The sequence below is a fragment of the Genypterus blacodes genome, unplaced genomic scaffold, assembly GCF_046128005.1.
Source record: "Genypterus blacodes isolate CSIRO-AG114 ecotype Tasmania unplaced genomic scaffold, CSIRO-AGI_Gbla_v1 ptg000021l_1, whole genome shotgun sequence".
In the NCBI taxonomy this organism is placed as follows: domain Eukaryota; kingdom Metazoa; phylum Chordata; class Actinopteri; order Ophidiiformes; family Ophidiidae; genus Genypterus; species Genypterus blacodes.
This window is the reverse complement of record NW_027466834.1, coordinates 6640522-6668514: the sequence shown is the minus strand read 5'-3', so window position 1 is coordinate 6668514 and position 27993 is coordinate 6640522. Positions and strand designations below refer to the sequence as shown.

Genomic DNA, 27993 nt, shown 5'->3' with positions numbered 1-27993 from the left:
GAATTAAACCTGCTCTCCTGCTAGTAATGTAAAATATTTTAACAATTCGATGTTCCTTTTGGGTTGACATTACTGATAAAAATAAATATATGCTGGGGGGGAAATTATGTAAAATCCAGTCCTTTGTCCTGTTAAGTATAATTGTGTAATATTCTTTTAGGAATCTTCTGACAGACAGTTTCTAATGTGACTTATGTAGTGCAGATAAATATGCATGCCTGCACTCTTGAAGCCTTTCCTGTCGTGCTCACTCGGTGTATGTATAAAACATGTAGTATCTGCTGTAAAGTGAAGGTTTAAGTACGGCTTTAACAATCCCCCATCCCGCGGGAGAGTAAGGTATAGCAAACTAATAGGGAAAGATGATTAATGTTTTCCTGAAAGTATGAATGGAAAGCTTTGCACCATGTCAGACCCTATTTAATGACGCTCAATTACGCTCCCTATTGGGCTTTTTTTTTCCTCCATCAACTGTGGCCGCTAAGTATGACAGTGGTGATCTGACGCCTCTGTGGACCCCCCCCCCTCCCCCCCCATCAAAGCTTCCGTTATGGTGGAAGCGCTGGCCTTTGTCTTTCCCTGTGTAAATCACGGTTACATTTACAAATGGCTCTGTGGGGAGGAACATACGGGGAAATGGTACCGACATGGCGCAGCACTCAGTTTCTTCCTGTAATGATAGTGTAACAGAGAGAGAGAGGGTGAGAGAGTGCAGTACACGGAGCCGAAGCCTCTCGTGGTTTTTACGGACAGATTTAACCGTAATAAGGCCTTCTGTTGCCGTGGTGATGAACTGCCATTAACAAGTTGTTTTCCCAAGGGGGAGGAAGTGTCTCAGCCTGCTGTACCTACCCCCTGAGGTGTGGTTATATCAGGTCACACACACTGCGGGGTATATACGCATACTGTGCTTATTACCATTGGAACCTTAATGAGTCCTTTCTCTATCTGGTCTGGATTCCTTTTTAACTGGGAAGTGCCACAATTGTAATTATTAGCGACAGCAGCTGTGGTTTTAATCCGCCATGTTGAGGTTATCTGATAGTAATGCGGCTTCATTAAGGATGGCAGAATGTGAGGACGCTTCCTGCTTTTGTGTGCTGGCAGACAGTCGTGAGCATCCGCATATTTTAGAGGATATGTGACTTTTTGTTTATCTTTAACGAGCAAACACTCATAGATCAGTGGTTCCCAAACTGTGGCGAGTGAGTGTGTGAGTGTGTTTATACCGTGTGTGGTGCTTGAAGTAACCTCTTTTATGCAGAGAATCAAAGCAATTCAAGTCTATGCTAATTTTATGACTGTGGGAAATTATCTACACATGAAATTGGGTGTTTAAGAAAGAAAGAAGATTCTCTTTTAAGTCTTTTATTTGCGGGATTTTAAGAGACCGAATTATCCAATGTGCAGGCTGTGTACTTATTTTACAAGAAGGTGTCAGTAACTTTTAATTAATGCTCCTACGGTAAACTGCTGCAGTTAGTTTCAGTGCAGCATGCAGGCTTCAGGTCATTGTGTTGTTTATAAGGTGGTGCTTTGAAATAGAACCGTGCTTCCCCAACCTTTGAGCCAAGTACCGTCAAAAAAAAGAATCAAAGAGCATATATTTTTTAAATAAATGTGAAATCAAAACGTTAGATGACTCCCCCACTAAAGTCAATTTGGTAGGTTTTGTTTTCTTTGTTTGGTTTGGTTGTTTTGGCCAATTTCTCAACATTACAAGGGCAAAGTTTCTGCATCAGAGCTTCAGTCACTTCAGAATTCCTTCAGCTCCCTTTCACTGTTTATGTTGGCATGCAATTAAGGCAAGTTGTTCAAACTGGGCCAGGAGTGAAGGCCTCCAGGCTGCTGCGAGTTTGAGATACACACGGGCCTTTAAAGCAGTGATTAGCATAGTTGATGATTTAACCCTTGGCTTCAATCAGGAGGTGTTAATGTCGCTGGAACAAAGCCATTCGCTCTCTGTAGAGGAAAATCTGTATTTTTCTCCTCCCTTTTTCCTCAGTACTGGAAGCTGCAGATGTGCAGACACACTTTCACACACCCACACCCACACAGACACACACACTCAGACCCGTACGCACAGTGATTTCTTTGGATTTATCATCTATGAGCTCCAGACCCTCAGTTGTGGTCTCGCTCTCCTCCAGGGAGCAACTAGAGCCAAAGAGCAATACAGCATGAACAGTCAAACAAAGACAAATGATTTGAATTCCATTTTCACCCAAAAGCCTTCTTGGTGTATAGGTTGATCATGTGCTTCTGTTTGAATAATATCTCACTAAATCACTAAACATTCATTGTGCAAAGTAGATAGCATATGAATGAAAGACAGGCAGGACAGTGACAGGAAGTGCTGACGTCTAATTAAGAACATCTACAGTATATAACATCTATATTTACATGATAAATATTTTCAAGAGGAATGTGCTTAGTCAGGGGCCTCTCAGCATTTTCTATAAACAGCCCGCGATGGTTTGTAAAGGTCATAACGAGAAAAAGGAGATCTTCTTGACATTCATGCATTGCACCTCTTTTGTCTTTCTGTCCAGACGCCAAGGAGAGACTAACCAAACACTTCTCCATGGGCGGGGTCTTCAACTACACCTCCCTCCTCCTCAGCAAAGAGGACAACATGCTGTACGTCGGCGCACGCGAGGTTCTCTTCGCTCTCAACCTCACTGACATCGGCGCGGTAAAGCTGCAAAAGAACGTAAGAGCGCCTCTGCAAACTACATCATATGTCTAGAAGACTATGATGTTGTGTCATGTCATGTCCCGGTGATGCGGTGTGACTGTGACGCAGCTCTTCTGTGTTATGATAACGCTGATCTGTCTCCCTGCAGCTCACGTGGAACACTCCAGAGAGGAAGAGAGACGAGTGCAGCTTCAAAGGCAAAGACCCGCAGGCGAGTGAACGTCCGGTGTGAAGCTGGAGTTTGTCCCCGTCACTTAAGGTTGACGCTGGTTTCTTGTCTCGGTGGAAATACACCACCGAGTGTCCCGACACTGGAAATTTCCTGTCATTTTCCATTTGACAACAATGGATTTTTCCTCTCCTCTCAAATACTCCACCTCTGACCTTTCTGCTCCACAACAATCAAACATTGTGTAATCAGTGGGATGCATTGTGCGCACGAATAAACAGATTAGCAGGAGTTTGATGTTGATAAATGCAGGTTCATAACTTTTGATCTTTTGAAGTGCGGAGACCTTTTCAACCAATCTAACAGCATTTCTGTACCTGTTTCCCCAATAGACGGATTGTTTCAACTACATCAAGATTTTGCTCCGTTTGAACAGCACTCACCTGTACGTTTGCGGGACGTACGCCTTCAGCCCCATCTGCGCTTACATCGTAAGTGTGTGTCGGAAACCTTTGTGTCTGTCTCACCGAGGCTCGCCCATATTTGTGCTGGTTTGAATAGAATCCTACCAATGATGTTGATGTTCCACGCACATTAATTATTTAAAATAGTTTTATTTTAGAAGAACTTGCATGTTGTTTGCTTTGATATTAGATTATAGAGGGGAAAGCATGTGAGATGGGATGTGCTTCTTCCTGCCTGTAAACTCACTTATCAGGGTGGCCCAGGCTCTGCCCAGACAGATGCAATATGAAGTGCATTATTCTTTATTCAGTTATCCCACTGCAAAAGGAAACAGATCAAAATATTTACTGCGTGTAATTGAATTATATGAAGTAGAGATCCTGTTTCCATTCCTTTTCTCCAAATCTCTAAAAGCCTTTTATTACAATCCATAATAATTTACAAACAAAAAGCAACAACCTCCGCTTCAACTTTAAACAAAGATGAACCGACCACCCTGTTATTGTGGGACAAACTAACATGTGATGTGTGTGTGTGTCTGTGTGTGTGCTTGTGTGTTGAGCAGAGCACTGCAGATTTCTCCCTTGTTAGAAGCCAGACAGGGGAGATTGTTACGGAGGACGGACGAAGCCGATGCCCGTTCAACCCTGACTACAAGTCCACCGCTATCATGGCTGGTAGGTCCCAGAATTCCCTGCAACAGTTGATGAAATTCACATTTGATTACACCTTTTTGTTTTAGTGGACCATCGTAGAAATCAATAGAGTAACACCCCTCCCTCCATGTTGCAGATGGAGAGCTGTACACTGGTGCTGTCAGTAATTTCCAAGGGAATGAACCGGTCATTTACAAGAGTCTGAGCCAAGGAACTGCTCTGAAAACGGAGAACTCGCTGAACTGGCTTCAAGGTACAATCATCACGCGGACGCCGCCAACATCTATAAGTGCTGAATAGTATACATGTGATATCAGAAAGCGTGAAGTCGAGATGATGAGCAGTGTTAACGTGCCGTCGGCCCACAGTTCCTGCAGAGCTCATGTTTTCAATTCACCGCGTCGACGTCACTGAGACTTGGGATATCCGTCCTTGGATGCAATCGCATTCACCGACGGGATTGTTTGCGTTGCTTTTCTTTCAGATCCCGCCTTTGTTGGCTCTGCCTACATACAGGAGAGCCTACCCAAGGGCAACCCGGTGGGCGATGACGATAAGATCTACTTCTTCTTCAGCGAGGCAGGGAAGGAATTTGATTTCTTCGACAACACCATCGTGTCACGCATTGCTCGCGTGTGCAAGGTGAGTGATGCGTAGATGAGCATAGAGTCCATCTTTAAGCTCTGCTTTTCTCCCTTCAGCAGAGACATCCTGATCCCTGCTCACATCACTGTTGGAATCAGTGTTCCTACAGTATAGGAGAGTGCGTTGTGTGCACAGTATGCAGCTGTATGTCCTCCCAGTCTCAATCTGAGATGGAGGCCTGTAGCTCACACTCCTTGCGCGCACTGATGCGATGGAGGATTTCTTGTTATAGATAAACATTCCTCCTGCATGTTTTCCGTGTGTTTGGTTCCGTCTCTCCAGATCCTCTCCTCCCTGCGTTCTTATCGCGTTTCAGCAAATATTTGTGTTCAGGCAGAGTTCTATAGCCAATGAGGAATGGCGTACAATTACTGTAGCACAAGGTCTTGCTCGCACAGAAATGGGTTATCACCTGCTGGAATACTTCAACTCTGGGCTTTTAAACTGAAATACAGACCTCACAGTGATGTTGACATTTTTAGAACCTCCGCAGTTCTCTAAACACTATTAATGATCTTCTACAGTTCCAAATCTATCTCTGTGGAAAGGGGGATAATGTCTATCACAGGGCGAAGGAGGATGAGGAACACTAGCTGACAGGTCATTCACCCCCCCGAAGAAAAACATGATGAATGAACAGACGTGTTTTTAGGACATGTTTACCGCTCCAAAAAAACGTAGCGACACCATGTAAGATTAAGTTTAAGAATATAGGCGCTGGAAAAGTATCGACTTTATTTTCGGGACGCGGCTGTCTCCAGGTGTTTGCCCCAGACCGTGACCCTGCTGTCAGATAAAGGAAAAAAAAGGCGCCACCTCTTTGTGTCACGTTTAAGCCGCAGAGGTGGAAGGGAGCCCCGCTGTCAGTCACCGGTCCCACATTCACACGCCGTCCAGATTGTTGACTGCAGCTCCGTTATCTCCGTCCGTTCGTTCCTTCGCTCCAAACAAATACATTCTTTCCATTTAACAGACTTATGTAAATATCGACTGGTGTAAGCGTGTTGACTTTGGGTGTGGCCAGATACGGCTGGAATAAGTACAGAATATAAACCCTCTCTCTTGCTACATATGATCGTATCCCACAAAGAAAAAAAGTGTGTCATTCTTTGGGAGTTCCCTTCTCTAATCTCTCTGTTTTCAATAGAGCTTTTCAGCGTTAAACAGAGATCAATGCGGTAGATGGGTGGTGACAGTCAGACTCCTACACTGATTTTAATACATACAATACATTTCCTGTCCCTCTTTCTTCTTTATAAAGGCTGATTTAGACACAAAAAAACAAAAACAAACCAACCAAACAAACACAACTTCTCATCCTCGGCGGCTTTACCCTCGTCTGCCGCGTCGGTGGCGTCTCGCCTTCCGCAGAGATGTTTTAACGACAGGATTAATGAATGGGATCCGCTCGCCTCAATTACTCAGGAGTCAGTTAAGATATAGAGTGGCATTAAATTATAAAAGTGGCTTCAGTCAGTGGAACCAGGGAATATATGTTGCTCATTATATGCCTGGCTTACCTCAACAAGTAATTGCCGCGGAAGCTTAGCATTGGTCACGTGTCATTTCCCTTCCCCATCCAGCACTGTCATTTCATCTGATTAATGTTACACTAAAGTGGACTCGTTTGAATCTACCTGTTACAGGGTTCTTAGTTAGTTTGGCCCATTTTGTCTCTTTCCTCCTTTTTGAAAGCAATTACTTCCTCCAACGTCCAACCTTGTTAGATGTATTCCAAAATGGGAAACCGTCTAATTGCCTATTCAGGCGTGTGTTTATGCTCGGTGTGTGTGCATAACATCTGTCTATACACCTTACCGAGAAGTGTAACTCTGTTCTTTTACAGATACCACACGTGAATCACTTAGTTTCGTTGACGTACTGTAGCCGCTCTCCAATTTGCAGCGATATCCTCTTGTACAATCTGCGCCGGCAAATTAATCTGCGTGTCACAGAGGCCTCACGCTGGAGCTGGCTTTGTACGCTGCTGCCAAAGGCCCCGGATCACAGCGGTGGTGTCAGTGAAGGATCGTCTGAGAGAGAGGCTCATTTTGTTCTTTTTACGATTTAAAAAGCGTTTGCCCTCGTCAAAGCCCCCCAGCGTTTTTTATTATCTGAGCCAGTTGTGATGATGTATATTGTTTTCGTGACCTAGAAGTCGGCTGCCTCGGGTTCTATCTGTTTTTATGGACACAATTGATTGCTCTCATTATGGTTTTACTATAAGAGCTTAACATTTTTCAATTACTGAAATCAAACGGCTCCACCTCAGAGCAGTTACTACAGTTTCTAAATATACACAATTATTTTCCTAAAGTCTTATAGAGCATTTGATATAAAATCCAATAATTTCTTTTATGATAACAGGCATCTTGTACAGGCAACGTAGTACTTATTTCTACAACTATCCTAAAGTAGTTTATACTCTATATGTCCACACTAACAGCTACAGACAGGTGTCAATCGTGTGTGCTTACCCCCTCTACTGGCTACATGTGTTACTTCGTTGTTTGGTCAAACCCTGCTTGCATTGCAGGGTGACAAAGGAGGCGAGAGGGTCCTGCAGAAGAAATGGACGACGTTCCTGAAGGCGCAGCTCCTGTGCTCTCTTCCAGATGACGGCTTCCCCTTCAACATAATCCAGGACATGTTCGTATTGACGCCCAGCCCAGAGGACTGGAAGAACACGGTGTTTTACGGCGTCTTCACGTCCCAGTGGTGAGAACTGGTTTTGTTCATTTTTTTTGTATTGAAAGAAGAAAGTCAAGAGAGGAATACAAGTGTGAGTCTCTAAACCTTCTCTCTGACATGTTGGATATACTTTGTAATGTCTGTTTAGGTATAAGGGAGCTTCAGGGAGCTCTGCAGTGTGTTCCTTCACTATGGACCAAGTGGAGAAGGCGTTTAACGGCCGATACCGCGAGGTCAACCGAGAAACCCAGCAGTGGTACACGTACAACCATCCTGTACCAGAGCCTCGGCCTGGAGCGGTGAGTAGCTGCATACTGCCCTCTGCTGGCTGGACATACACTCAAACGCCACAACCATCACCTCCCAGCAGGCTGATTGCACTCTAATCAGTGAAAGCCCTTAAACAGCACAGATATCCTGTTGATTGTGGTTGATAAAGTGGTTATGTCGCCTCCACAGTGTATCACCAATGTTGCCAGGGAGCAGAGAATCTCCTCCTCGCTCCACATGCCGGACAAGGTGCTGAACTTCGTCAAAGACCATTTCCTGATGGACAGCGTGATCCGCAGCCCGCCGCTGCTACTGAAACGCAACGTTCGCTACACGCAGATTGCTGTGCATCGAGTCCTGGCAAATCACAAGGCCTATAATGTGCTCTTCATCGGCACAGGTACAGGAATACACACACACACACACACACACACACACACACACACACACACACACACACACACACACACACACACACACGCACACACACGCACACGCACACACAGAGTCATCTGACCTGTTGTATCTGTGTTGTCCATTAGAGTTGAGTTTAATCTAATTCGTTCATGTTTCTCAGATGATGGGCGACTTCACAAAGCCATTAACATCAACAACAAGATGCACATCATCGAAGAGATGGTCGTCCTCCGCGACTCCCAACCGGTGCAGCACATTGAGCTGGACTCAGAGAAGGTACGGTGGAGCATTCGGAGGAGAGAGAGAGGCTCCGTTTGTTTTATCGAGCTCTCTCACAGCGAGAAGTAATAACGAGCTCGCTAAATGCATTTATTGGCAGTTTAGGAGTTACATGAGCCATGAAGTGTTGCCGCCTAAAGGGAAACTCATGTTCGGTGAGATAATTACATGGAGCTGTCTCTCTGGGGAACTGCAAACAGCTGCATGTTTAACAGCTGGAATTTCCTCAATCTGAAAGTCTGTCCCCAAAAGTCCTAGTCGCGGATTTCTTACGTTATGGCGAAGAACCCGCTGTCGAAACTGATACAGAGGAAAGATGAGGGCAGTGTATGTAGATCAGGGTCAGAGCAGGGAAGACACTGGATGAAAATAGTAACCCACTAACTGTATTTGGGCCACTGTTCTCCCTGTCCCCTGCCACACCATGTCTCCTGCACAGGGTCAGCTTTATGTTTCCTCTTTCTCTGAACTGGTGGAGGTCCCAGTAGCTAACTGCACTAATTACCAGAGCTGCGGGGAGTGTGTGCTCTCCCGGGACCCTTACTGCGCCTGGAACGGGAGGCAGTGCGTGGATGTCAGACGGGCTCCGCCAAGCAAGTACGTATCGGCACTGTACAACCGCCTACTGACTGTTTTGCACGTTTAATAGACACCTGTTCCTAAATGATGCGAATAGAAAAGTGTTTGTTTACAAATCCCTCTTTACAGTAAGATGTTTGTGTTTCAGTCTCTTTCAGCAGGATGTAGATGAAGCAGACACATCAGTCATTTGCAACAAGACAGCACCCAGCCCACGGTTTGCTAAACCTCCATCTGCACGTAAGTGGACTCAGCATGTTCACAGTCTGTTCACAACTGTCATTATGGGAATGTTGTCTATCTTCATTTACGCCATATCCATCTTTCATCTAGTAAATTCAAATCTACTCTGGCTTTTTTACAGGAATGCCTTCATGCCAGGTGATCATCATACCGGCCAACACGTTCAAAGTGCTGCCCTGCAAGCTGCGGTCTAATTTGGCTGAAAGGAAGTGGGAGTTCAGCGAGAGTGCAGGTCACTTCCATTACCCGAGCCCAGAGGGGGGTCTGGTGGTGGTGTCTCAAGCAGACCGGCAGGAAACCTACGAGTGCTGGTCAGTGGAGGAAGGCTTCAGGCAACTGCTGGCCAACTACTGCGTCAGGGGCGAGGCCAAGCAGGAGAGCACCACCCTGACGGGCCGCTCGCACACGCCGCAAGTCTCCCAGGAGGACCTCTTCATCCTGCCCGAGGAGGCACGCTCGCCGCAGATCAACACCAAGACCTACTGGAACGAGCTCATCGTGGTGTGCGCGCTGCTGGCGTTCTCCCTGGTGGTCTTCTCTCTGTTCGTCATCTACAGGAACCGCGACCATATGAAGTCCATGCTGAAGGAGGGCGAGTGTCCCAACATGCAGCAGAAGAAACCCAGAATAGTCGGGAAACCGGCGGAAAACCTGCCTCTCAACGGCAACGCGGTCACGGCGCCCGTGTCGGATCACAAGGGCTACCAGACCCTCAACGACAACTACATCTGCAGCACTCCGCCGCACGAGTGCTCGTCGCCAGACAACAGCAAGAGCTTCTCAGAGTCGGAGAAGAGGCCGCTGAACTTAAAAGAGAGCCACGTGGAGATTTCCCCCACGTGTCCACGGCCACGGGTGAGACTGGGCTCCGAAATTAAAGACTCCATCGTGTGAGGCGGCCGGCCGTGATGAACTTTGTGTCATGTGGAGCGAATCCACTGTACGCTGACAGGAAAGAGTGCACTTGTTGAGTAAAGCAAAGCCCTGAAACGGGTCAACTTAGGATCTCCGAACTCTTTAACGGAGAGACATTTCACTACACAGATTTTGCACTTTGTCTTTTTTCCGTTCTGTCCCTGTGGTCCATGTATATTTCCTTTTTTTTATTTTCCTGGTACGCCCCCCCGTATTTAAAGCACACTGAATAAGTTCCAGTTTGCCTTCAGACAATTTCACATAACGGCTCACAATGGAACGTAAACAAGTGCGGAGGCTGCGTTGTCTGTCCGTGATTCAATTATATAATTTCATAGCATTTACCGCTCAGTCCGTCCATATAACCTACAGGTAATGCTTCTGAAAGTCAGACTGATATTTTGACATGTTTTCACTGCCGGCGGACGCATTGTTGTTGTTGTTGTTGTTGTTGTTGTTGGATTCTTCTCATGTCTGCCATCTGGTAAGAGCCAACGCTTCACTGAGGCTATGCACTATGTACTGTACTATAGCAAGGTAAACATCCACGCTTCAGACTATACCCTAACAACCCAGCCATTACGGATGCAGAAGTCAAAGAAGACATGTTGAGATAGTCAATTGGGGAAAAATGTGTTTACAAAGAGTCAGAGATTGCAATTTATGAGAAAACAAACAATGGGAATAAGGAAAAAAGGACGAAGCGCCTTGGTCCCTGCACACCAAAAAAACAACAACAAAAAGTACCACTGGCAATACCGGTGTGTACAGATAACACTGATCTCTGTCCACTGTAATGATGGAGATGATTCCAGGTATTAACATGCTGTTCTGAGAGGCAGACTATGCAAAACAAATAATGTGAAGTGGGGCAAACACCAGGGAGACCTCACCCGAGACTGAATAAGCACAAAGGTGTCAGTACTGTGTATCAGTGGCACTGCACACACACATGCACACAAACACACACACTCACTCGTATAACACTCAATCTAAGTATGTAGGTTTTTAGCCATTTTTTGAGAATCTGGTAGAGAGATATAGCAGATATAAGGAATCCCAAAAACAGATAACAGTTAAGGACCCAATACAACTCAATACTGTTTATTTATCCCATTATAAAATCTGTAAAACTGATCACAAAAGAAGAAATAAGAGATAATTTAAGGTCCTGCGCCTCCTCGCACGCCTCTACAGCCTCAGCTTTGTTTGTTTTCTTGTTTTATTTTAAATCTTAAATGAGGATGTGTCACTGAAAGGAGGAAGTTGTCCCTTTCCCTTTACCTTACCATCAACAGAATCCTTGCTTAAGTGGTTTTGACACGCAGCCATAAAAGCAATAATTTCCATTCTAACATTCAACTATCAGTGTAATAACGATGCTTTGTGATCACCTTGATTCTCCATCTCCTGAGACTAATAATTCATTTATAATATATTTGATCCAACAAAGTTACGGGGCAAGCTGCCTCAGCAATGTAACCTAAGTCCGTATTCTAGAATATTATTTAGGTCGTACCTTAGCCTTTGTAAACTGGTCAGTAGAATTACAAATTCATAAAGAAAATATAGTAATAAATGCAGGAAGGCACATTGCTGCAGAAACTCTGAATGCATTCGTTTTGCACATAATGTTGAAAAGCCTTAGTACAGTACAGGTTAGGGATTTAATAGCAAATGCTGAATGCCTTTTACACTATAAATAAGAGATGTGCCTCTCGGGATAGTAAACAAACCAGGTATTAGTGCTGTAGAGTGAAACGCCCATATAAGGTCGGTAGATGGGGGATTGCTAAGAGACAAGATTGCGTACCATGTGCTGTATGAGCTCAGCCATTCATGTGCGCGAGGAAATGTCTTTTTTTTTCTTCTCTTCTTTTTTTGGGGTAGCGTCAAACCCAGTCAGGGACTAAATTCTTCAAACTGTAGCAGATAAATAACCACTGGCTGATTTTCAATTATAGATAAGCGTAGTATTAAGTTACAGTACAGTGAATGCAAAAATGGCTGTGTGTGGATCTGAAAGACTGGTGACCTGTAATCACATCATGCAGTATGATCAAATAATTCATGCTTTGACTGTTATTAACAACATTGTCTCATGGCAGCTTTTAGTCAAGTCGCTGTCATCGGAAACAATACTCAATTTTTTCCCAAACGCGGAAAACAAATAAAGAAAAATAGTGGTTTAGTATTGAACATGCTTTTTTTACGACAAGCCTAAATTATTATACGGCTGATAATATTCTGAACAGTTATCATACTGGGTTGCAGTATCGTCTGTTTCCTCTGAAAAGAACCACTATAGTCAGGCCTTCAATTTGTGACAGTACACGTTGCTGAAACTCTTATCAATATGTATTGTAAGTAAAAGTTTATATGTGAAATTGTTTTGTAAGTTCAGCTGCCAATGTAAAAAAATATTGTGAACTGTATTTTTTTGTATCATACATCACTACTGTTTTTTTTTTCTTTTTTGTATTGTACTGTATATAAAAAGCACTTTATTTTAATTTTTCAAATAAAGATAAAATGGATACTTTTTTTATTTGGCTTAAGGTCGGTGACTTTTAACTTTAGTGTTTCCCCGCGGCGTGGCTCGTTGTTTCCATGGATTTTCCAGTGTATTATTCATCTACATTCTGTTACTATCCAGCTGTTTGGTATATGCGTTGCTACAGTGAAAACAGCAGGTCAGCGGTGAGTGTGCAGCCTAAGTCAACACATAATCTATTACTGTAAATAGAGTGTGACAGCAGCTCCTTATCTGGGAGGCAGAAAAGACCATCTTAAACGCTTACAAAAATGTTATTAAAAGATAGGAATCCTGCTGGCACAACAGGCTCCATTAGCGTGCCTACATTAGCGTCTGCTTCCCAATACACACAAGTGACTGAAAACATAGTGTAAGAATTAAAATATAGTCCCGCTGGCTTGGGTGTGGTCAAAGACAAACACTGCAAAGGAGTGTATCTCTGATAAAAACTCACACGCACACGCCACACACACACACTCACCTGAAAGATAAACAAAGCAAAGACGAGTTTGATTACGTCTCTAAATGTGATCTGAGCATTATGACGCATCACATTCTGCTACAGGTGTCCATCTTAAATGCAGTCAAACTCATTTTTATCAAATTACTTATGGTTCAATGAGGTGAACTCATCGACCAAAGGTCGGAAAAAAAGTTGGCTCCGCCCACTTTCTGAAACCACGCCCACTTGGACCAATCAGCTGCTTAGCGCCTGTGGGAGACGCTAATTTGGAGTTCGCTTCGAGGCTTTTATTTTGAAAATGGCTGAGTAAGGACCGTAGTTTTTAACCGCCGTATGTGTGTTTATTTAATACATTGCAATGGACAAACCGAGCTTGGAGAGACTGTTTTCTGCTTGCGACGTGAACAAGTCCGGCACGATCGAATACGAAGACTTTATGATAGTTTGCAGGGAGCTAAACGTCCCGGAGAGTGAAATCAAAACGCTGTTCGAAAAGTTCGACTCTGACGCGGATGGGTGTATCGACTACAGCAACTTCTCGTCCCGGTTTCAGGAGGTTTCCGAGGACCTAGACCTGGCGGCCTTCGACGGGGGGAACTCCCGAAACTATGTCCGCCCGTGGGAAGAGTTTGTGGGCAGGAGGATGGACGCTGAGGTGTCGCTCCTCTCCGAAGGGTAAGACCGTAAGACACCTGTCACTACTTCCTCTGGAAACTAGACACTAAAAATGCGATTATTTTGTCTCTATTTGGCACAAATCCAGTCTAGGAGATTCATAACCTCGATTTAAAGGGCGTTGTTAATGTATTTAATAAAGGTAAGGCCCATCGACGCTGTTACTCATACAGGTGTGACGATTATTGATACAGTTTTGCGCGTCTCCCTCTCTAAAACAATCATCAGGTGAGAACTCGTGACGTAAGAACATAACACCACATAGTTACATTTGTTTAATCACAACACAGTCAGATAAGGATTGCACGCTTTATTGTTTAACACGTATCCTGGGACTGAACATTGTCTAGTGTATTGTGACTTTGTCTATACATTGAAAAACAAATTAGACAATAAGAAATTAGAAAAACAGAATGAGTTTCAATTTACAATTACAAAACACAGTTAATTCCAAATATTTGTGTTTTATTTACAGTAAATGACTTGTTTCAGTGCTATATTAGACAAACTAATAAGCAAGTGGGCGCTGCTGGGAAGTACTATGACGTTTGTTGCTATTATTATTATTATAATGGTTATTAACAGGCTGATTTCCAAGTCAAATGGGTTTGTTAACTCTGATTGCAGTTCTGGTTTGGTTTACCTTCATAGGCCTTTATTTACTTTGTGAATTTTAAGCTTGAATGTCCACAAACCCAACCAAAATAAAATGACAGACATGTTATGCTTTGCAAACCTGGGGGAGATATGAAGAGAACCCAGACCTTGTTTAGTGTTGTTATTGGCTCAACAGTCTCTCTGCCCATGACTCCTGCTCCAGCAATTGAAGAAGTCAGTGGATTCAGTTACAAGACATAATAATACGCCACAGTGGGTGTGGTAAGATAACAGCCCTGTCCTTTCCATTGCAACAGTAACATGTTTGTTCTATTCCCGTAGTCTTAAAGAACAGTTGGCTGATCTGTACCAGGCCATCCACTCCTCTGCAAACACCATGGTCCTGCAGCAGTATGAGGGAGTCGTACACTCTCTGATCAGTCAAAGCCTGGACAACAGACTGGAGTGTGAACAGCTGGAAACCAGTTTGAAGCGGTAAGAAGGGGTCTGATCATGGTCTTTGCTTCAATCAGATCTCATCGAATCGACTCTAAATGTGACAAATGGGTCATTTCCCCATTGGGATCCTGTAGAATTGTGTGTGTGTGTGTGTGTGTGTGTGTGTGTGTGTGTGTGTGTGTGTGTATGTGTGTGTGTGCAGCAACTGTTGTGTTTAATCTGAATCACAACTTCTAAAATTAAATAATTCAGTGGTTTGAGTTTGGTGGAATTCATTCAGCACTGACGTTACCTTGCATGAACCCATAAGTAGTGATCTGCTGCCCTCTAGTGGCTGAAAAGCACAACGCCATTGACTCGACTCAGGTCTTTGAGCCCCCAGACAGTGACACCACTGTACTAACCTGCCTGACTAAGCAGCTAATGGGGCCTTCAGTGCTGCTGCAGTTTAACATGCAACCTGCCAGCCGGCTCACTGGTCTCCATACTTAGGAAAGGAGACAAATCTAAGCTGCTAAATGACCGCTGTGACTTGTTGGTCCATCAGTATAAGTGTATTAGTGCTAAAGGGGCCTTATCAAATGGAAAAACCTTCTTTGTTCACCATCTATCTCTCTCTTCTCTGTAATTGCTCGTGCTATTCCGGTGGCGTTGGAGGTTGGAGCCTGTCCCAGAGTTCTTTGGGTGAAATGTACAACCTGAACAGTGTATCCCAGCTAACACACATTCACACACAAACACAGAGGAGGACATTCAGGTTGTATTCAAAAAGGAGAGAGCTGCACTGATAGGAAGGACTGGACTCTAGATTTAAAAGATATGTCCCAAGCAACACACTGAAGTCATTCCCATTCAGAATTTCTTCATATGAACACTCAACAGTGTCAATGCTGTTGTCTTGTCTGTAATGAGGTAAATGTATAAGTCTTCAGTCATTTCCTCTTGACCTTTTAAAGCACTCGTCCCCGTCCTGCAGGTGGACATTTTTTTTGTCTTTGTGCCTTTTCCATGGTTCAGTCGCTACAAGGAATGAGAACGGCGACATTCCATAGTCAAGGAAGTAGGAACACTTAAATGTGTTTCCTGTTTTTGTTTCAAACTTAAACAAGCGCCACATTTACGACTGAATATATATTTTCAGCAGTAAATGAAATAAATGCAAACGTAACGCAATGTTGACATTAAATTAGCAATAAAGATGCAACTTTATGGGGTTAATCCGTCTTATATTTAGAAATCCCACTAACAAACACGCCCCCTCGCCTCCGGTTGGTTCAGGCGCTGTGACAAAAGTGTTTACAACCTGATGAAGGGCAGATCAGCAGCTAGTATCTCATTATGGTGCTTCTATGTGTGAATGGAGTCTCACTGCTATATCCACTTCTCGGACTATTCTTGGAGCGTCGGAGAGATTTGCAACACAAACTTGAGCATATGTGTTTGTCTTTGCGCGTGTGTGTGTCTGTGTGTGTGTTCCAACAGAGCAGAGGAAATGAACAACAGTCAGCTGGCAGAGCTGGAAGATGATCTACAGCACCAACTCGCCAGAACAGAAGAGAGGGTGAGAGATGAGGTGAGTGTGATACTGGACCGTATTCACACTGAGCTGTTACTCCAGTCATTTACAGGGTTTTCACACTCGGAGCAGATGGCCTGGGCTGCTTAGTAAACAGCTACATTCAAACAATACACAGCACATGAGGGAAAAATGAATCAAATATGAGTTCCAGTGCAAGTTAATTGACTTAAACTTTGTATTCTACATTGGTCTTGTTACGTGTTTCACAAAGAGCCTCTGTGAAGTGGGATGAAAGCTCCTCTTCAAGGCCAGAGCTGCACTTCTAACGGCTCGGGTTTCGTGTTTGCAGGAGCGTAAGAAAATGGAAGGAGTCGTGTCTAACATGCAGAGGAGGCACGAGAACGAGGTGGCCGACCTGCATTCCTCCGTGGACCGGCTCTCAAAGGTAGGGGATCTCCTCATAATGATGGCCTGAGAATGTGGTGGGGTCATCAAAATGGTCATTTCAGGTCTACGTGGTCTCTGACTTGGCTTTTTTGGAAGTTGCAGCATTCTGGACATATTTGGCTTTAACTGCTTGTGGGCCTTTTGAATGAATCCCTGTGCTAAACAAGTTTATTTGTTAAAGCCTCTGAAAGCTTAAAGCCCAGACTATCGATTTCAGAAGGTGCATTGTAGCAACGCAAAGTGGTATTTGGGAATCCACATGATTTGTGTAGCTTGTATTGTGTAGTTCATAACCTCTTATTTTCACACGGCCGAGGCTCTGACAGCACAGAGATCCCTTGAAGGGATCAGGGGTTCAGTCAAAGGACAACATATCTGATACATGAACGCCAAATATCTCCAGAATGCTCCAACTTTGAAGAAAACAGTGTGAGGGACAGAGTTCAGATGTGCACGATCTGTAATTCATCACCACTCTGATCACGGCCAGAACATTTTTGTTTTGTTCTTAGAAGCCTCACTGTTGTTGATTTGTTAACATCAGGGAAAGGTTCAGCTGTTGTTTCACGTTTAACACTCGTGTGTATGTTACCAATTAAGAGCCAGGAGGAATCTGAATCCAAACAATCCAAGGAAAAGGTGGTCAGACTGAACAAGCAACTCAGCGTTCTCACACGTGTAAGGCGTTATTTATTATTATTCATTTCAACGACATGTGGATACTATAAAGCACCGTTCCAGCCTCTCTCTCTCTCTCTCTCTCTCTCTCTCCCTGTCCCCTCAGGAGAACGAGCAGCTGCAGCGCTCTCTCCTCCAGGCGCAGACCAACATCGCCGCCCTGCATTTAGAACTGGACAAACTGAAGAACATGTACGCAGATCAGAGAGCGCAGCACAAGAGGTGAGGCGGCGAGGAGGCGGCAAGGAGGCGGCGAGGAGGAGATAAGGAGGCGACGAGGCAAGGAGGCCCGGGCAATATTGCTAAATGTGTCTGATGTCATTTCACAGAGAAACGGAGGATCTGCAGAGGATGCTTATGGAGTACCAGTCTTACTCCACCCAGATTCAGACGCTCCAGTAAGTCGATCAGATCTCTAATCAACACTCGTGCCCGGTAGAATCTTGTCTCTCCAGTTTGTCCTCTTCTTCTTCTTAATCCACCAGAAGCAGCGACTTTGCTGTGTTCACTTGTCAGACTTTCTACAAAGATCTACTATTGTTTTGTCCTTTTAAGTTCAACCAAACTCACCCTGTGTCTGTAATACACACGTCTGTTCCCTGACCTTTGCCCTCTCCTTCCTCCTGCGCAGACAAATGAACAAAACGCTGTATGACAGTAACGACGGGCTGCGCTCTGCTTTAGCCACTGAAGCTACGGCAGCTAAAAGAAGGGTAGGCCTCTTGTTTGCAGCTGATATACTGTATTTACTCGCACCAACTGACAGGGGAATGTGTTCATCCATGACATTAAACTTCTCCGGTTGCGTGTGTGTGCGTGTATGTGTGTGTTCCCATCAGCTTCCTCCCCAAAATGAAATCCCAGCCAGGAGGAGTAAGCCTCTCCGACAGAGCACACTCAACCGCAGCAGGTACAGAGTTTTTCCCCCCTCCACACCTGGCTGCGTCTGCGGATTGATCTCTGGGCCGTAATTAAATTGTCACAGCTAAAGCCGACGTGTGTGTGTGTGTGTGTGTGTTTGTGCTCTGGCGCAGCTCAGAGGAGGATTCCACTAAGTTGCCTTACTCCCATGTGGCCAACTGGGCCGATAAGTACCTGGACAGCGAAGTGCCGCTGCCGATGGACACGGCCGTGAGCTCGGGCAGCGATTACGACAGCGACGACAGCAGAGGCTCCGTGGAAACCGTGCATCATAGTTACTCATATGTGGCGTCTGATATGGAGGTCAGTGCCAAACTCCTGCTTTAACAACACAGTCAAATCCACTGTAAGCTGTTGATGACTGAAATGACTGATTCGTTTTCCTTGTTGCATCAGATATCGGATATCAAATCTGAAGCTGTAGTGTCGGTGCTGCCCAGCAGAGGGAGCTCCATCGCATCGTCCATACGGAGGCGTTTGTCTGCTTTTTCCGCAAAGGTAAAACAGGTTTAGCTGTTTAATGTCTTATAGTAGAATAAAAGCCACAATCTAAAGGTTGTTTCACGTACGAGTCTTCTTAAATCAACCAAACCCAGATTACTAACCAACCTGAAAGTGAACCAGCTGCAAAACGACCTCAGCTTTGACCTTTAAGGGGGCACAGGTCACTTTTTGATGAGTTCTCAGGCCTTCTTATTGTTTACATCACAGAAGGGTCGCAGTTACGTTTGTATGGCAAAGCTCAAGGGTCTTTAACCATAAAGCAAAATGCAAAGAAGGCTGCTCTTTCCACTTTGTGCACACATCAATTGAACCCTAACCTTTGGGCTCAGTGTAGAGCGGCCTGAGTTAGTTTAGGGTTGTTTGCATATCCGCACAAATACACTCGCAGCAGTTAAACAAGCCCCAGGTTCATGTGATGTTTCTGTACGCTTATGTTGTGTTACGTTTAATAAAGCCGTCAGAAGAAAGCATCATAGAAAGCGAGGGAGCCACTCCAGTGTACCGCCTGGTTCTGGCCGGAGATGCGGGATCCGGAAAGTCAAGCTTCCTGCTGAGACTGACGCTCAATGAGTTCAGAGGAGATATTCAAACTACACTGGGTGAGTCCCAACAGTAAACAAGTCACACTCAACAAACCACACACAAACCAGATTGGTTGCTGACAGTTGATGTTTGATGACTGACATCTGCTATTCTATTGTCAGGGGTTGATTTCCAAATCAAGAAGATGCTAGTGGATGGAGAAAAGACCAGTCTGCAGATATGGGACACCGCTGGGCAAGAGAGGTACTGGTTTCTCATTGACTGACAAGGAAATGGCAGCAGGAAAACAATGCCATTGGAACCTTTTATCAGCACGTTCCGCTTCATTTCTCAGCGTTCTCTTCCTTCTTCCAGGTTCCGCAGTATTGCCAGGTCCTATTTCCGTAAAGCGCACGGAGTCCTGCTGCTCTATGACGTGTCCTCAGAGAGCAGCTTCCTGAACGTCAGAGAGTGGGTGGATCAGATCCAGGTGACTGGCGTGATGCCGTGTGACGACGGGCCACCGCACAAATCAGCAGTTTGAGGTTAATGGTTCTCCTTTTCTCCCTCAGGATTCAACAGAGGAGCGAATCCCTATGTGCGTTATCGGAAACAAGGTGGACCTTCGAGACGAGCTTCCTCAGGGAAGCTGCGTAAACAGTTTGCACGGAGAGAAGCTGGCCAAGGTGTGTGTGTGTTTCTTTCCCCTTGGTGTAGAACCTGTTTATAGAGCCGCTGGGCCCCCCCCCCCAGGTGTCTAAATAAGCCGGGAGCAATCAGGTGTGTCATGGCTTTGCTTGCAGGCATACGGCGCCTTGTTCTGTGAAACCAGTGCCAAGGAGGGAACCAACGTTGTTGAGGCTGTACTTCATCTAGCGAGGTACGACGCCGGCGGCAACGTTTTTGCACTTCCAACGTTCTTCTTTAACATCTGCCCACATCACATTTGCTTTTCTTTCCTTCTCTGTCCTCAGGGAAGTAAAGAACAACGTCAAAATGAGGCCGCAGTCAGATTCTCGGGTCAAACTGAATGAAAACAATCCGAAGAAGACTCTGAACTCCTGCTGCCGACGCTAAGATAGACGACGCAACGGATGGAGCTCTGGCCAGTAGAGCAAAGAACACCGTATGATTTTAAATTTTGTGATGAAGAACATGTTTACCGTCGGTCTGTCAGCCACTGCAAAACCAAGACCTTCAATGCTTTTACCCTCACAACTTCAGTTTGTTTTTATAACTGCTGAAACTCTGATCAAAGACTGAGAAGTACAAATATCAGATGCACTTATATTTCTTATAAGATGCTTATATTATTCTTTAGGTTTTGTATTTATTTGGTAGTATTTGTAATTTTGTAATAACAATAAATGAATCTATTGATTTTATTCCAGTTAATTATGGTTAATGACTTCGGTTGAGATGAAGATATACAGTAGCTTTTTAAAGGAGATCAATATTCTGTGTCTGACGTCTGCGCTCGCTACTTCAAACATGACGAGCAGGAAAAAAAGGACAAGCACATTTGAATCGGATTTTATTAAGCATCAGTGTAAACAACACACAGTTGCCGTGTCACAATGCAAGCTTAGGACCACCGGCAGTTTGTATTGAACATCTCAGACACTAATCCAATGAAATGCCAGATGAAGGACAAATCTTTAAATTTGACTGCTTAATGTGTTTTCAGATCATTAACTGTCAGTGCAGCTTTATAGTTATAGTATAGATGTGTTTTAATGAATTATTTTTTTAGTTATGTATCATGCATCATGTAGAACCAGAATCTATTCCAGGAACGGTTTCAGGGCAGGAAGGAAGGACGGAATTTTGCAAATAAAAGCCTAAACCAGAGCGATGTTTGTCAGAAATCTTTTAATATGTTGGACGCTCGTAATGTAAATTGCATCCAAGGCTGTACTATCCCCATTTTTTATGACCCCTTTGCTAAGTGCATGCAATCGTTTAGTGAAACGTTTCTCAAAAGTTCTTCCTGCATCAAAATGTCAGTTTCTTGCAGTCATGATGACCGACGTCACCAAGCTGCCCAAAGCCACCACCAGAGCCCCGAGTAGAAAGGTCCAGGAAATTTCCTATAACACAGAAACACATGAGAGATAAATTTTGTCTTTTATTAAAATAAAAGGTAGTCATGTTTGTTTTTAGTTTGTGTTCTTCCTTACAGGCAACTTCTTCTTTGAGGGAATCAGAAAAGGTGAGACGTTGGCCCCGAGCATCCTCTCAGCTTTAGTGCTATATTCTATGATTTCGCTGGACCCTGATTGCCTTCTGACCAGTTTGGATAATTCAGCATGGATTGCCTGCAGAAAAATGTGAACAAAACAAAATACATTAAAACAGTTAGGTGCTTTACATGAAGACATTGTAGTACTTTCGGTTGTCCAGCAGGTGGGGGTAGAGATCTAAAATACTGTAATTACGCTCCAATGCAAAATTCAATGGACATTTGCACCAGCTTTCATTCAGGTTCTGAAGTTTTAGCTCCACAGAAATATAGATATGGATCAATGTATTTACCATCCATTACTTCTGCTGCCTGTTTCTCTGTCGCCGGCTACAGAATGCAAAACAATAACATTCTCACAGTGCGGCTAAATCAGGTTTCTCCAAAGTTTTTAACCTCCACTGAGTCAAGGCTGTAATTACCAAGGCAGCCGATATTTTGGTTTTGTCTGGACGAGACCAGGCCTACTGTATGTGTGAGTGTGGCAGTGCTCCTATAGGTCAGGTCAAGTCTTCAGTGTGATAAAAGATCAAATGCAGCTCACTTACAGCACAGGTTTGTCTGTATTCTCTCTGTACAGGGTCGACTGTGAGTTTCTAACCTTCTGCTTATTGTTGTTATTGTTTGCATTATTTCTCAGGGTTTTCCCAGAGAACTCCGAGCAGTGTGGTCGGACCTGTAACTGCCAGATGTGTATTTGTGTATTCTGTGTAGAGGATCTGGATGAATACACACAACCGCACAAGCAAGATGGAACAGGCCTTCAAAAGAGGCACGGAATGGTTTTGTTTCAGCTCCCTTAACTTTCATACAACACAAGTTTCCTTTTGTCATTTCAGGGAGGTGCTGTGCTAAGTTCCCTCAGAGTTTTTCCATAATTTTCTCATGGAGTCCAGTCCGTGCTTGGCTCTGAGAGAAGTCTTTTAGAATAAAAACAAAAATATTCATTCAATATTAATTTGGCCATACAGTGGCTCTATGTATAAGTTTGGGGGTGTAAGTTTAGCAGTGACCGTGTGTGTATGTGCGTGTGTTTGTGTGGGTGTGTGTGTGTGTTGGCAGGAATTCACAGGCCCAATTTGAAAGAGACGTGGCGAGAGGTTGGGCTTGTTCACCCACATAATCTCACCTTGGTGGTAGGCTCCAGTTTCAAGGCCTTCTTCAGTATCTCCATGGCCTCTGTATATTCTCCCTTGTCAGACAGGAGCTGAAGGAGAGACGCAGCAAAACCCAAAGAGCAGAAAAACCAAAACATGTAGTGAACAGATGGCAATTATGGCAATTTTAACCCCATCCTAAACAAATTATCTTTCCTTACAGGAAGTCTTTCTTGGAATAATCATTCGTTGGCCGATAAAGTAGAAATTAGATTGTGTTGTTGTTGGACGTGCAGAGTCACTCGATCATGCGCTCCCTCACCTTTCCTGCTCTAAAAAGGGCCTTGACATTGTTGGGATCCAGGGTCAGGACATCCCGACTGGTGTGCAGTGCCTCGTCGTGCTGTTCCAGTTTGAACTGGGCGGCCGCCAGGTTGTTCAGACACTTGACCCGGTAGTCCTGCACCTCGTCCTCCTCAACCTTTAACCCACCGTCGTTGCCATCTTTGAGGAGAGAGAGGGACACAGCCTCTTACATCACAACCTCAGCTGTAATATTAACGCAAAGGAGGGTTTCAGTGTAATTTCAGCTTGTTGTTCGTTATTTGAAAATCCCCCAGTGAGCAGCACACCTCCATGTTTGATTTTGACACAAAGTCTTGTTTATGTCATTGGGGGAACCTCATCATACTTCCTTGCAAATCTAATTTTTCTTATTTCCGCACAGCAGTCTGGTTTAGAAATGACTCAACAGTGCCCTCTACAGGATTCATACCACTTTTTTTCCCACAACACTAAACTGGTGAATATGAAGCAGGTTTCGTGATGCTTCGGCAAATGTGTGTGTGTGTTTGTGTGGCTCGCTCATATTGTGCTTACATGACAACTGCACGTCTCCATTAAACCCCAAAGCCATTCTAATGGTTATTGGTAACGTAAATCAGGGCCTCATCTGTGTGGATGTCTCATTTGTGAAACCTTTCCATAATGACACTTGACACTGTTACACTGTGTAAGAAGAAATGAGATTGTACTCATGTCTAATCTATGAGTGCATGTGTGTCTTTAGTCGTGTAAGATTACTGCTTAATCTCTTAAATGGCATTGTGGTCTCCACTAGACTGAATCAAATACACCAATCATAAAAGTAAAACAAGTCCTAATTGGCCCAAAATGTAAGTGGATCATTTCCATGTTTCTATCTTGCCGTCTTTCTCATCTGCTAATGATGTGATTACGATGCAGGAGTGTGATCCTTCTCTCTTCACCGCCACAGACGATTCAACCATCGGTCCATCATCGCTGATACGTTATGAAGCGGTTCGTGCTTTTCTCTTCGCCGACTTATTCAATCGAATTTCCCTCTCGGGCCCACCCTGCCTCGTCAACCATTAAAGTGATTAAGAAGGTGAGAATAACATGGAAGTTGATTATGCAGTAAGAATTAAGCGGAAAACATTTGTTGTGGCCCCCGTCTGGGTTAGATGTGGCTCTGTGTCGTGAGTGGGTTGTAGCAGGGAGAGTGTGTGTCAAATATATGTGCAGTGTGTGTGTGTGAAGGTGTTTCTATGTATATTTGGTTCTGCAAGAGCGCATTTGCTACGAGATAATGGTGATCTCAGCTATCATCAAACTCCTGCTACACCCTGTTGCCTTAAAATGTTCCCTATGAATAAATTCTGATTTGGATGATGCGTTACTACCTCTGTTGTGTGTGGTGAGCACATCCAGAGCCATACAGTAGGCCCTGGCAGCCATGCTGTACTCCTCCCTTTGGAAATGGAAGTTTCCTCGCTCTCGCTTCTGGTTGCCAATTCGGATGCGGTCCGCTATGGGCAGAGTCAGAGGGTCGGCTTTCTCTCTGATGTCCAGGAGCTGCAGCTGGTAGAGGAGAGGTGTCCAGGCTGGAATATCAGGCTCCCTGCATGTGCATACACACACGCAAGACACACACGCAAACAAACACGAAAGAAGGTTCAAACATCAACTTGAAACTATAAGAGCAACGTAAAGACAATTTAAGCATTTACGCCCAATGCAGTGAAGTTGATGGAGATGATGGAGATGATTTATAATGTATTTGCTTTATCATTCACTTAATATTTGAGGCATTGTGTCTGGTTTGTGCTGAGCTGTGGTGCAGATATCTGTGAACCACTAAAAAGGAAAAAAATTCAAAGATAACACAGGAACACTCGCTCATAAATAAAATTGTGATCACAGAATCAAGGCCGCAAATTGAATATTTTTGGCATTTCTCAATATTGTATGTATTTTATTTTCCTGACAGGTGCTCCCTATGAATGACAACATACTGTTTTCAACAACAGCACCCAACCAATCACACACACATCCCCCACCCCACAACTTTAAATGTCCCTGAGTGCTTCCAGTTCATTTCAGTTGACAAGAATTTGACACTGGCAAAGCTGTGAGCCAGTTTACTCAAGAGTCACTCAGAGGGAAAGTTAATTTGGTTTTCAATCATCTGGCTCCTGTGACAGCATGGTAAACAATGGGCCATTATCAGTTATACTCTGTGGCAGCTCGGCTTCCAAAGGTGTGTGTGTGTGTGTGTGTGTGTGTGTGTGTGTGTGTGTGTGTGTGTGTCTGTGTGTGTGTGTGTGTGTGTGTGTGTGTGTGGGTGTGGGTGTGTGTGTGTGTGTGTGTGTGTGTCTGTGTGTGAGTGTTAGTGTGAGTGTGTGTGTGTGTGTGTGGGTGTGTGTGTGTGTGTGTGTGAGAGAGAGGGGATGCAGTGGGAGTTCAGAGATCAAAAAGTTTTGGGAGTGATCACAGAAAAATACCGAAAGATAAGACAATATTATGTTTGAGAGACTGATATGTTTAATCAGTGCAAACCTAAACATGCATAATCAAAAATAGATTAATCAGGACTCATCACAATTAACAAGATCTGAAATGAGTCAAGTGCTGTTTCAACCCCACCCAGTGAGTGCGTGGTGCAAGCTGATAGTACTGGGAGTTGTGTCGGGTAATGAATTATTCAAAGTGGTTGTGTCAATGACACAATTTATGTCTGTCTAACAGAATTAGTGTATCCCCTGTTACTGGGAGGCTGTATCAGCAGGTAGGATCGGATTACCCTTTCTCCTCTCCTCTCTGGAGATGATGTCCACAGTTACAGGATGCAAAGAGTGTGAAACCAGCAGCTGAGCTCAGGCCTCAGAAACCTGAGCCGCAGGAAGTAACAGTCAGAGACCTTATCGTTCGCAGCCGTGAAGAAGTTGATGCCGTTTGCTTTTGGGGAGGGCGAGGCTACTTTAGACAGAATGACTACATCCTCTCTGTTTGGTTTTGTATAGCGTAATGCGCTCACGTGGATCAGACCTCGCTCGCCCAGGTGTTGTAACAGGTGTAGGAACAGTGAAGAAACAGTACAAAACAGTGTAAAACGGCAAGACATTGTTTGATATCCATAACTTATTGGGATATCCGGCTGACAGAGATACAAACACATAGACAAACATGGCTGTGGAGGATGTTCCTCTCTGAAGACACTTCATTCATTCATCCAGAACATGTGTACATGGCTTGGGTTGATTGGGGTCATGTGGGGTCATGTTTTCACCCCACCAACTGTATCCAGCACACACAAGTCATACAGATGAATGGACTGAAGCGATTTGTTGTTGTGCTTGCATACTTTTCTCTTCTCTTATCTCACAATATTACACAATAATCTGAAGGCTGCATGTTATGTAATATTATGTGCGCAAGGCTACAACAATAACACACTCGGTGTCCTACAGTGCCCTGCTAGCAGCTGCTTAGGTGACTACAGACGCAGTGGCTTCACCTGGGTCCTGTCCCTGGGTCCTGTCCCTGGGTCCTGTCCCTGGGTTCTGTCCCTGGGTCCTGTCCCTGGGTCCTGTCCCTGGGTTCTGTCCCTGGGTCCTGTCCCTGGGTTCTGTCCCTGGGTTCTGTCCCTGGATTATGTCCCTGGGTTCTGTCCCTGGGTTCTGTCCCTGGGTTCTGTCCCTGGGTTCTGTCCCTGGGTTCTGTCCCTCACGCTGAGGAGAGGTGTTGATTGTGAGGTTCTGTTGAGCTTTATTTCAAAATTTGGTGTAATTCCAGCAATGCTACTTTGCAATAATCTTATATTGTGAAAGTCACAGTTCAAAGCTATTTTCTGATTCCTTATCACTTGCTGCTAAACAGGAACTTAATATCACTGACTCAATTAATTAAACATCTTAAGAGCATCTTGAGAGTTTTGCTAACATAAGGGGGAATAAGGAGGTGGAGTTTCTGTCTCTTATATAAACCATAGAAAAAAATTCCACTCCTGCAAAACACTGATGGAGTTGGCAGTAGTCGAGTGGGTGGAGCTTCCGCTTAGGAACCGGAGGGTTGCCGGTTCGAGTCCCTGCCGAGGTGCCCCTGAGCAAGGCACCGAACCCTCAATTGCTCCCCCCTCTGCGAAGGGTGGTAATATAATGTAATGTAAGTCGCTTTGGATAAAAGCGTCTGCCAAAATGATCGTAATATAATATATAATATAATATTTTAACATGTGATTACGTAACAACATAAGATTATAATGTTGCCAGGCAAACCTGACAGAACAGGTTTGGTAGATGCTGGGAAGCAACCCCATTTAGACTTCAGTTATAGGAAGGACATGTGTACTATAGGGCACATGAGGTAATGTGGATATTCCAACATACCAGAACAGTGAGACTGGATCAGTGCTGGTAAATCACACAGCCAGCACAAACAGATCTGTACTGGAGAGGAAGCGATGAGTCATATTTTTATCAATTCAGGTAAACGCAGCAGCGCTGAGTGCTCTAATTAAAAGTGTCACATTAGAATCCCAAAGCACCGACCTGTGGACGTCACACAACTCATCAGGAAATGAACTCTCGCAGAGACGTCAACATGCTTGGCTCTGTGTCATGCTTACAAATGCAAGAGAGCGTCTAGAGCTTCCAAATAAGGCAAATGCCAATAATAGCTACAGGAGCCTCTTACAAGTACCTTGAGCTTTAGTGCAAATAACTATTCATCCAGGGGGCAGATCCAGGAATTCTATGTTTTCAGCTCCTTCAAAAGTAATAAACCAAATCTCAATGAAAAAACAAATATCTGGCATATTTATCAACTTAACAAAATCTGCTGTTAAATGTTATGACAAATGAGTAATCAGTTTTTAATTAAATCTGATAATTGGATGGTAAGTGGCTCATTTGATTATGAATAAATAGAAAATCTATACCTGATGCTCATTGATGATTTTTGCCAAATGCACTACTTTAGTTCGTCAAATAAAAGTGAACAATAGT

At 44.2% G+C, this 27993-nt stretch overlaps 3 protein-coding genes across 3 annotated transcripts in view; 2 read left to right on the top strand and 1 right to left on the bottom strand.

The window, feature by feature from the left end:
• sema4ba (sema domain, immunoglobulin domain (Ig), transmembrane domain (TM) and short cytoplasmic domain, (semaphorin) 4Ba) overlaps positions 1-12577 on the top strand; it is a 33819-nt gene extending 21242 nt beyond the window's left edge. Inside the window, exons 3-15 of the mRNA XM_076142289.1 lie at positions 2553-2713; positions 2847-2909; positions 3260-3358; positions 3898-4009; positions 4125-4241; positions 4473-4630; positions 7170-7351; positions 7473-7623; positions 7784-7994; positions 8172-8287; positions 8730-8887; positions 9018-9109; positions 9234-12577. Of these exons, the coding sequence (XP_075998404.1) occupies positions 2553-2713; positions 2847-2909; positions 3260-3358; positions 3898-4009; positions 4125-4241; positions 4473-4630; positions 7170-7351; positions 7473-7623; positions 7784-7994; positions 8172-8287; positions 8730-8887; positions 9018-9109; positions 9234-10006 (2393 nt within the window). The 3' untranslated portion in view covers positions 10007-12577. The remainder of the gene's footprint in view (positions 1-2552; positions 2714-2846; positions 2910-3259; positions 3359-3897; positions 4010-4124; positions 4242-4472; positions 4631-7169; positions 7352-7472; positions 7624-7783; positions 7995-8171; positions 8288-8729; positions 8888-9017; positions 9110-9233) is intronic.
• Positions 12578-13308: 731 nt separating this feature from the next.
• On the top strand, positions 13309-21199 carry rasef2 (RAS and EF-hand domain containing 2). The gene is made up of 17 exons (XM_076142535.1): positions 13309-13701; positions 14641-14793; positions 16240-16330; positions 16626-16721; positions 17324-17401; positions 17508-17623; positions 17731-17799; positions 18033-18114; positions 18241-18311; positions 18436-18625; positions 18719-18820; positions 19281-19425; positions 19531-19612; positions 19724-19838; positions 19921-20034; positions 20152-20228; positions 20323-21199. Exons 1-17 carry the CDS (start codon positions 13385-13387, stop codon positions 20423-20425), a joined length of 2001 nt encoding a protein of 666 aa, XP_075998650.1. The 5' UTR covers positions 13309-13384; the 3' UTR covers positions 20426-21199.
• Positions 21111-27993, bottom strand: part of fkbp16 (FKBP prolyl isomerase 16) — a 21475-nt gene continuing 14592 nt past the window's right edge. Inside the window, exons 4-8 of the mRNA XM_076142022.1 lie at positions 24391-24608; positions 23010-23191; positions 22720-22797; positions 21529-21666; positions 21111-21438 (exon numbers count right to left, since the gene is read on the bottom strand). Of these exons, the coding sequence (XP_075998137.1) occupies positions 21352-21438; positions 21529-21666; positions 22720-22797; positions 23010-23191; positions 24391-24608 (703 nt within the window). The 3' untranslated portion in view covers positions 21111-21351. The remainder of the gene's footprint in view (positions 21439-21528; positions 21667-22719; positions 22798-23009; positions 23192-24390; positions 24609-27993) is intronic.

Coding starts and splice junctions, on each gene's coding strand:
- rasef2 (XM_076142535.1), top strand. CDS start 13,385: ATGGACAAACCGAGCTTGGAGAGACTGTTTTCTGCTTGCGACGTGAAC. Junction 13,702..14,640: donor GTGTCGCTCCTCTCCGAAGG/GTAAGACCGTAA, acceptor CTATTCCCGTAG/TCTTAAAGAACAGTTGGCTG. Junction 18,312..18,435: donor AGCACACTCAACCGCAGCAG/GTACAGAGTTTT, acceptor GCTCTGGCGCAG/CTCAGAGGAGGATTCCACTA.